The sequence below is a fragment of the Terrapene carolina genome, unplaced genomic scaffold, assembly GCF_002925995.2.
Source record: "Terrapene carolina triunguis isolate 2854851 unplaced genomic scaffold, T_m_triunguis-2.0 Scaffold51684, whole genome shotgun sequence".
NCBI lineage: Eukaryota > Metazoa > Chordata > Testudines > Emydidae > Terrapene > Terrapene triunguis.
In genome coordinates, this window is record NW_020716035.1 from 1 (window position 1) to 10,155 (window position 10,155).

The 10,155-nt window shown below is 43.7% G+C and overlaps 2 protein-coding genes across 2 annotated transcripts; one reads left to right on the forward strand and one right to left on the reverse strand.

The window, feature by feature from the left end:
• Positions 1-2,233: 2,233 nt before the first annotated feature.
• Positions 2,234-3,190, forward strand: LOC112117477 (olfactory receptor 12-like). Its single transcript, XM_024215427.3, has one exon. It carries the CDS (start codon positions 2,234-2,236, stop codon positions 3,188-3,190), a length of 957 nt encoding a protein of 318 aa, XP_024071195.3.
• Positions 3,191-8,575: 5,385 nt separating this feature from the next.
• Positions 8,576-9,574, reverse strand: LOC113405935 (olfactory receptor 6B1-like). Its single transcript, XM_026647269.1, has one exon. It carries the CDS (start codon positions 9,572-9,574, stop codon positions 8,576-8,578), a length of 999 nt encoding a protein of 332 aa, XP_026503054.1.
• Positions 9,575-10,155: the final 581 nt, after the last annotated feature.

A 10,155-nucleotide genomic window follows, 5' to 3' on the forward strand; every position in this document is an offset into this window, starting at 1 on the left:
ATCTATCTATCTATCTATCTATCTATCTATCTATCTATCTATCAACCCTTAGGCCTGAAGCATTAGGAAGATGGGAGCTTGTGGACAAAAGGGGGAAGAGCAGTCCAAAGCAGGTTAAGATATAAGGATGTGCAAGCACTCCATTGCTAAGGGAGTTCTCTGCCATGATCTATGGTAGGGCAAAGGGAATTGACTGAATGGCTACACTCTGCGTTTTCATTTCCATTTTAGTTACATGACAGTTTGGAACATTTTAGTTAAAATGCAGTTACGGTTTGGGGCTGCGGGGGTGTAAATTGCAATTGACCTTATTGGGTGATGCACGGACAAGCCATGGACATTGAATGTACCTCACAAAGGTTCCCGTCAGTACAGTGAGGATAAGGGGCTTGGGCAGAGAAGCAAGAGGGAGGAAAAGGGGGAAAAGCTGGCTGCTTGCTGCTGGGAGAGCCTCTTAGGGGTCAGGCCTCTCTCAAGAGCCCTACGTACCACTGATCTCTCTCCACGAGCTGAGCTGAGACAGCCGGACAGTGCAGAACAGCGGCAGTCACAGGAGGTTGGTGGCGACCTGTGAAACAGAGCAACTGCTTGTCCAAGGCAATGGATGGCTCAGAGGCCATGGATAGCAGTGATGCTACAGCCCCAGCACCTTTGAGGGGACACAGGGCAGCAGAGCTAAGCAGCTTGGACTGAAGCTATGGAGAAAACAGCATCCAGCTCAAGGGACACTAGTGCAGGCCTCCCTTCACAGCAAGGAAAACTGAAATCACTCCAGGTGGGTTAGGAAGTAGAGCAGCCCATGGAGCACTGGCCAGCTAGAATCCTTGGACTTCTCCAACCCAGGGCAACTAATGGTGATGGGCCAGCTGGGGAAGAGGGAATTGGCCAGAACTCATCAGCCACTTGCACCAGCTGTAGGTTGGACTGAGGTTACTTGTAAGATACCCTGGGGGAATCTCACATAATAGAACTTCTCAATGTATTAATAGCTGGTTTTCTCAAATTCATTCATGTCTTCCTCCCATCTACACACCCCAAATAAAGTTCCCTTGGTTGTATCGCCTGGACTCAGTGTTGGCCAGTGGGGAAGAATTGCCCACCAAGGGTTGCCATGGTGGTGTATGTATTTTACCAGGTTTCTGGGTCAAAGCTGGAACCAGTGCATGTGAAGTCTTTAAGAAAACCCATAGAAAAATTGAACCTGGTCCTTTTGGCTCCTGACACCATCTGGCAGAGGGGGTCACATGGCAAATGGTTTAATTGGTTTTGCTTGGCAGGTTTAAGACAAAATATGGAACATTTCAAAATCAAAAAATTTATATTTTAAAAAACATGTGTTGTGGGTTGTTTAAGCTGTTATTTTCCAACCAGCTCTGCCCCACACGCAAACATTAGAAAATTGGGAAATACTTCGTAAAGGGTCCAGCCACATCTTGAGAGAATTATCTGGACATCTGTCGTTTGTTGACCTAGATACCAGTGACCAGAGCCCAACTGCCCTCTCTCTGATGGAGGAGACTCACATCTAGGGTGATGAACCATGAATACTTGTACTCGCAAGGTTATTTGTAGAACAGCTGAATATTAACAATCCATTGTTATCAAGGAGGCTACACTGGGAGGAAGGAACTACCCAATGTGAGTAAGACTCAGACACTTGACACATAATCCAGCTAAAAGTTGAAGTAACTTGGCGTTAAAAGCAAACAACAAGTCCTTACATCCTTACTCAGACTTTGCTCTGTCAGTACTCAAGCAAAACTCCCACTGAGTGTCCCAGAGGAAGGATATTGTGTACAGATGTTAAAGCTGTCAACTAGAAACACTGCAGTCTCTCAGGAGCAGAAATGCATAAATCATATATATATATATATATATATATACTAATTTGTAGATGGAAAGGAATAGAATTATCTGTGTGCAAGAGCCTATTTTACTACCCTTTTATAAATGAATGGCATTGCTCATGGGGGATTTTGCCCATGTCTTCCTCAGCCAAGAAGAGTCTTTAATTAATTAATTTGGGATTCAAAGTAAAATCTTCAAAAAAAAATAAAGAAAAAGAAAAACCCTGAGGCCAAAATTTTAAAGGTATTTAGGCACCTAGTGGGATTTTGCAAAGCATCTAGGTGACTAACCCCCATTGATTTCAAGAGATCTTAGGAGAAACTTCAACATATCTTTTATATTTGACTCTTTTTTAACTTTTATCTTGTTCTATTTTCTAAAGGAAATGTCAGCTACTGAGCCAGTAAGAGAGGGGAACCACACAGCAGAGACGGAATTCATCCTGTTGGGGTTTGGAAGAGGTCTGTGGATGGAGATGTTCCCCTTTGTGATGTTCCTGGTAATTTACATAATAACCGTGCTGGGAAACACCATCCTGGTCCTCATCATTGGAATTGATTCTCAGCTTCACACCCCCATGTACTTCTTCCTCATGAACTTGTCGCTCTTAGATCTCGGCAACTCCTCCTCCATTGCCCCCAGAGCCATGGTGAGCTTCCTATCAGGGAGCAAAGCCATTTCCTACAATGGATGTGCCACCCAATTCTTCTTTGTCACTTTCTTCCTCACCACTGAAGGGTTCCTCCTGGCAGCAATGGCATACGATCGATACTCCGCCATCCACAACCCGCTCCGGTATCCCATCACCATGTCCAAGTGGGTTTGTATTTGGCTGGTGGTGGGATCCTATATCTGTGGCTATGTGAACTCCATGGTGCAAACTGGCTTCACCTTTACGCTAGACTTTTGTGGGTCTAATGAGATGGATCATTTCTTCTGTGATGGCCCTCCCCTAATTAGTCTGTCCTGCAGTGACACATTTGTCAATATCATTGTGATGTTTACCTTATGTGGCCTCATTATAGTGAGCACTGCGCTGATTACGCTGGTCTCCTATGTCTATATCATCTCCACCATCCTCAGGATTCATTCTGCTGAGGGCAGACACAGAGCCTTCTCCACCTGCACTTCCCACCTGGTGGTTGTGACTTTATTTTACGTGTCCACTGCTTTGATGTATGCCCAGCCCACTCAGCTAGCTTTTCTGTATCCAAGGAAAGTAGTGTCCGTCTTTTATACCCTTTTTGCTCCCATGTTGAATCCTTTCATCTACAGCCTCAGGAACAAGGATGTGAAAGATGCTTTGAGAAGGACTATGAGCAAGAAATGTTTGAAAAAATGAACATTGTCTTTGAACATACAGATGTAACCAATTGAGTCAAAGTATAGTGCAATACAACAACACATTTTGAGCAAATGTTTATTTTTTATTGGGATTAGTTTGGGGGCAAGTATAAAAAAATCTTTGGGATCCACAGTATCTATCTATCTATCTATCTATCTATCTATCTATCTATCCTTTTTTCTGTGTGTCTATCTATTGCTCTTTCTGCTTCCCTCTCTACTTACCTGACTAGTTGACCTGTGGAACTCATTGCTACTGGATATTATTTAGATATATGTCCTTTGGATATATTTTCAGAATTTTAAAATGGCTTTGATATGTATAGGGCTTCATGCTTTGGGATATTAGTCAGCTACTGCCTGTCTGAGTTAGGAATAAATTTTCTCCATGATTTATCATTCAATTCACCCGTCTTTGAAACAGCTGATACTGGCCACCATTGGAGACAGGATTCTTCTGCATAGCAATTCCTTTGTTTCTATAATGTTCCAGAACACTGAACATACAACATATTTAAGACAATAAAGTATCTCTCTATATATTTGCATGTTTACATATACTTACAATAGGAATGACCTCCATCCAAATTGTTAGGTAATGTAAATTTGCTTAGCTAATCTGATCTCTGTGTAACTACACCAGCTCAAGGTCTGGCCCTTGAGTTATCACTGATGCCTAGGTGGGGTAGCTGTTTGGTGATGATGATCAATGTGTGAACTGGCAAGGAAACTGATAGAGCCCATGTTAACCTGGATCACCTATATATAGTACTCCTATGTCATGTCTGAAACACTGCTCAATAAAGCAAGTGGTTTTGATTCAAATCTCACCCATATTTGTGTAAACCAGAAGCATTCACTGATCCAGGTGTAAATCCACTAGTAGCCACATGCAAATCCTCTCATTCACTCTGATGTAAATTAGGAGTCACTCCACTGAAGTAAATGCATTTACACTGTCCTAAAATTTGTGTAAATTGATGGATAATCAGGCCCATTTGCTCTACATTCTACGATGCAATAAACTTAGTAAAATAAACAACTAATAACATTTCCCTTTTTGATTTGGTTGTGAAATGAAAACTACACTTTGAGCCCAATGCTGCAGCACTCTTTGAGGATAACATCAACTTGACTTCAGTAGAGATTTTGGTGCATTATGTCTTGCCAGATCACATTTACTATGCAGATTTACCATGGAAATCCCAGGTTATTAATCTGCAATTCTAATAATATTGAATTCAGAATGTATCATCTGAAAAATAAATCTAAGTATAGAGATGAATTGTCTGTTTTTAGTAAGTGAATTCCTACCTTTACTGCTGCTTGGCAGGGTTGGCTGATGGGTGGGATTCACATCCTACCAGGAGTTAATCTCCAGGGGCCATTGCACTATGACCTCTATTAGTCTCTCCATTAACGCACTAGTAGAATGTGCATTGGCTTCCTTTAACATCCCCATCCATGTCCTGCTTCCTGTCTCCTGCCTCCTGCCTCCTTCTAGGGCTACTCTATTGCAGTGGCAGAGGGGATGTGGAGCTGGGACTCCGGGGATGAGGAAGGAGATTGGGAAGTCAGGAGTTTCTGTGTTGGTAGCCCCAGGGAGACGTAGTTTGAGAAGAGCAACCAGCTGCATGTGGCACAGGATCTGGACATCTGCAGAGGAACTGGATCAATAGGTCTGAGAATGGGGAGGACTTGTCCCTGTTATACCAGACACAGTGCCAGCAGGAATTTTCAAAGGAGCCAATGGGATTTAAGTGCCCATTTCCCATTGAAATGGGCACCTAGCCCCCTTGGGTAACTTAGAAAATCCCAGTCCTAGCCTCTGCCATTTAAGTTAGTGGAAACCATCTTTGGTTGTGAGTAAAGCTGGTTAGGACTTTTCAATGCAAGTATTTATTCAACAGGAAATGTGATTTTTGCAAGATCAAATTTTTATGTCAGAAAATTTAGATTTTGCTGATTTTTGTCCTTCTGATTTTCTCTTGGGAAAATCAGATAAAACTATTTTGGTTTGTAAAGTCAAACCGAAACTTTTCATTTCAAGACAGCTAAACATTCACCCATGTCCACCTATGCTGCCATGGTGCATCCTGGGAATTGTAGTCCAGGTGCCTCATGCCTATTTTCTCCCCTACAGGCTGGTTTTTCCTGGCTGCAAAACATATCATCCATTGCTGTCTGGCTGAACCAACATGGTTCCTCTCCTGCCACACACAGGATGGTGTTGGTGGGTGTTAGTATATAGGCCTGTTTGTTAGCCTGAGAGAGAATTTTGGGTTTGACTTTTGATACTCTTATATCCTTACTAATATGTGTGAACAAAAAACAAAGACACTGTGTGTTGCTTCTGCTCAGCCAGATGGGTTTCTTACTATAATGAGAAGAGATAAGAGATAGAGTTTATAGTGTTACGGGGTATGGTGGGAGGATAATATACAAGCATACACTGTAAGGTTGCCTGGCTCCTTTCTCAAGCCAGGGTCAATCAACCAGTTAGGAGAGGCAAGAGGGTTGCGGGGAGTCATAAGAAACACTAAAATCCAAAGAAAAGCCTGGTCTTGGCCAGTACACAACCTCATTCCTTGCCCCTCCCATGGGATACAAAAGAGGTGGTACCAAGACCACAAATTCATGACTCTCCAAAATGGAACTTGACCATAAGTTGTAAGGGGTGGGACTGTGGGCATGCACTGCAGGAATATTTGGGCCTGCTAAGAAAGAGGAGGTGGGAATAGGGAACAGGGACACTGGTAAAGGCTCTGCAGCATCAGAGCTATGGATATGCTTGCTTGAAACCTACCAAATAAACATCCCATTGCCTGCACTTTGGACCTCTGGTCTTCTGCTTTCTGTCTGCATGACAAGAACTAAGGGAGGGGGTGAAGGGAAATCCCTCTAACAGTGGGGCTCTCAAACCAGTGTGACTTGGAGATAACATCCCATTGAGAGATACAGGGCAGTTCTCCCTCTCCGAACTATTCACTCAGGTTCTCTGTAGATGCAGAAAGACGGCACTGTGTCTGGTATACCAAGGACACATTCCCCATTCTCAGACTTATTGTTCCAGTTTCTCTGCAGAGGCTGCAGCACTGGTTACAATGAGGTTATTTTTCTAAGCATTTCCAGCACAAGGGGCTAGGAAATAAAAACAAAAAACAAACAGACAAGCAAACAAACATAAAGCTGATATTCTGATGTAATCACATGACTCCAGGAGTTTGGACCCTTGGCATAGGCCTACGGTGCCTATCTGTTTATCCAGCCCTGAATAAAATGCACACAGTCATAGATTCTTAGATCCCAAAGTCATTGTGATCAGCTAGTTTGACCGCCTTTTTAACACAGGCCTTAGAATTTCCCCAAAATAATGGACACTCAAGGACAAAGAGAATTAAGATTAAAAAAAAATGTTTCCCCAGAAGTCTGAATTTCATCACATTTCTATACTCAAATGTACAATCCTATTTTTTTTCCCACAGAGACCAAACTCCTCAACATCTTACAGCTTAGTAGCACAATTAATGCTACCAATCTCTGCTGGATTCAAGAAAATGACCATAAAGATGCAAAGCTCTTTATACCAATCCTCTGAGCTTGGGGTTCCCCAAAGTTTTCATGGGGGGGGGGGGGACCAGTTTTTAAGAAAGAGATCTTTAATCATGAGTACCTCTGCTGTAATCACGCGGTCTGGTTCACAAACCTTCTTTAAGGGTCCAGGGTGACACAAAAATAGTTATAAAAAAAGGATTAAAATAAACTTATCCACACATCTAATCACAGGGAAATTTACATATGGGGAACATAAAAATAGCCTTATAGACTCCACGGGCAGAAGGGATCATCATGATCACTTAGTCTGACCTTGTATACATTATGGGCCACAGACCCTCACCCATCCACTCTTGTAGCAGGCCGAGAGCATCTGGCTGAGCTACACAAGTCCTCAAATCTTGATTTAAAGACTTCAAGTTACAGAGGATTCACCACTTACATTAGTTCAAACCAGACCCATGCCCAATGCTACAAAGGTAAGTGAAAATCCCCCGTGGTCTCTGCCAATCTGACCCAGGGGAAATTCTTTCCCATCCCCAAATATGGCAATCAGTTAGACCATGAGCATGTGGGTAAGAATCACCAGCCAAAGGGGCTGTGTAGTAGCTGGGAAGGAGTAAGACAAAATGTAGCTGCACATGGTGCAGAGAAGAGATTGTGTGTGTGTGTATTGAGATTTGCTGGAGAAAAAGTAGGAATCAAGTATCAGAGGGGTAGCCGTGTTAGGAAGGGTGAGGTGTTCACACCTCAACTGCTAGCAGAGCACCTCACCCTCCCTGATTGAACTAACCTCGTTATCTCCATACTGATTTATACCTGCCTCTGGAGATTTCCATTACTTGCATCTGAAGAAGTGAGGTTCTTACCCACGAAAGCTTATGCTCCCAATACTTCTGTTAGTCTTAAAGGTGCCACAGGACCCTCTGTTACTTTTTGTAGTAGGAATAGTGTTGATTAGCGGGAGTGCTAGGTGGACCACAGGATCAAAGAACCACTTTCCTTAACAATAAAGTCTAACTGTGTCAGTGGTCTATTTACCTATGCTACTTCCATGATATTTTTTCCATGTACTCCATCTTTACAACATCTATGAACCCTAACTGTTCAGCCATTAGACCTGGTCAAAATTATTCATGCTAGCCATTTTCGTATCAGAGAATGTGGTATTCTTACAACTGAAATTTTCAATGTAAAATATCAATGGCTGGCTTTTTAAAATTGCCTTCTGGAATGAAATCCATGCTGACCAGAAAGGTACACAACTCCTAACTCAATTTTTATTCAGCTGTTATTCAAGACAGCTACAGTGGAATTTGCATAAGTACAAAATAACGAATGTCCCCAAGACTTGGCCCACAGAGAATGGAAATGATCTTTTAGCTTCCTTAGGGCTCATGAAGAATCATTGTCCTTGTGGGTCATTACAGTGCTCTCTCCTGCCTTGTACCAGCAGAGTGCTCTCCTACCCATTCTCTTGGGGGAACTGACTGAACAGTCTGTGTTCCAATTTCCCAACCTCTCCAGATGATAGACACCAGAGACTGATGGGAATTGGAACACCAGGTTTGAATACCTCTTGAATTCCAGGGATCTTCCAATCCTTATTGAAATTTCCCCCCTCAGCCATGTCTTTTCCCTGGTCTCGCTAGCGTTCCCTGTGGGTAGAGAACAGACAGAGTCTGGATATACAGAACAGAAAGGAGATTATTTATTGATGCTCCTGAAGAGAGACATCTGGTTCTCTCAGTCTTTTCAGCTCTCAGCTTGTATCAATAAAAAGGGTCTCTATACATTCTGGCCTTACATGCCATAAGCAGCATGCTGCTCATGGTCCACCAGCATGAAACTTTCTGACCCTTTGGAGGGCTATGTCTGTCACAGAGGCCTGGTGGACAGCACTCGCACCACAGAAAGTTTTCCTTAGTGCCCCCTTCACTTCTTGGTTCCTCAGGCAGTAGATGAAGGGGTTAATCATGGGGGTGACAATAGTGTACACGACCGACACCACCTTGTTCAAGTCAAAAGGGTGGATCTTCTTGGGCCGGGCGTACATGAAGAGGGAGGTTGAGAAGAAGATGATGACCACAGTGAGGTGGGAGGCGCAAGTGGAGAAGGCTTTTTTCCTCCCCTGGACAGTGGGGAGGTGCAGGATGGTGGCAATGATGCACAGGTAGGAGACAATGGTCACAGAGAGCGGGACCATCAGGATGATCAAGGCTAGCACAAAGTCTACCCTCTCCGCTAGTGACATGTCGGTGCAGGCCAGGTTCAGCACCGGGGAGATGTCGCAGAAGAAATGGTTGATGATCCCCGGTCTGCAAAACGTCAGTTGCGAAATGAAGGACACCTTGACCATGGAGATGGAGAAGCCACTTACCCAGGAGACAGCTGCCAGCTGCAGGCAGAACCGGTGGGTCATGATGGCCGGGTAATGCAGTGGGTTGCAGATGGCCACATAGCGGTCGTAGGCCATGGAAGCCAGCAGGACACACTCAGTGCATAAGAGGGAGCTGAAGAAGTAGAGTTGGGTCATGCATCCCACAAAGGAGATGCTCTTGTTCTCCACCAGGAAATTCACCAGCAGTTTGGGGATGGTGACTGAGATGTACCAGGCTTCCAGGAAGGAGAGGTGACTGAGGAAGAAATACATGGGCTTGTGGAGGTGATGGTTTGTCTGGATCAAGGCAATGATGACCATATTCTCCAGGAGGGTCAGCACATAGGCCACCAGGAATATCACAAAGAGCAGTATCTGTAGCTCCAAGATTGTCGGGAATCCCAGCAGAATGAACTCCTGGACACTGGTGTTGTTCTCCTGCTCCATGGGGCCCTTGACAGTCTGCAGAGTCAGAAATAGACAGAAATAAGTGGTTGAAATGACAGATGCCTGTTTTCTTGAGATCTTTCACGTCAGCACTTTACTTTGATATTCCTCATTATTAGACCCATACTCTAGTTTTTGAACGCCTCACCATTGTGGGAACTATGGCCCAGATTCTCAGACGGTGACTGCCGGTGCTACACCAATTTGCCCCAATAGAAGATCTCACTCAATATTACTCTAACAACTCAACCATCCTTAACTCAAAGCTACATGGGGGAGATTTTAAAATGCACCTAAGGGATTTAGGAGGGCAAGTCCTATTGAAAATCAGTTCAACTTCTATCGAAGATTCTTGTATGGCCACCTTCACTGTAGTATGTGAGCACTTGCATGTAGTTACCCTCACAACACCCACATGAGGTTGGGCCATTCTATTATGCCCATTTTACAGATGGAGAATGGACAGATGACCAGATTTTCAAAGTTACTTGAGATGCCTACAGATGCAGATAGGCTTCTAGTGGAATTTACAAAAGGACCTAAGTTATTTAGGCACAGACAGTTGGTGGCAGAGCAGGAAT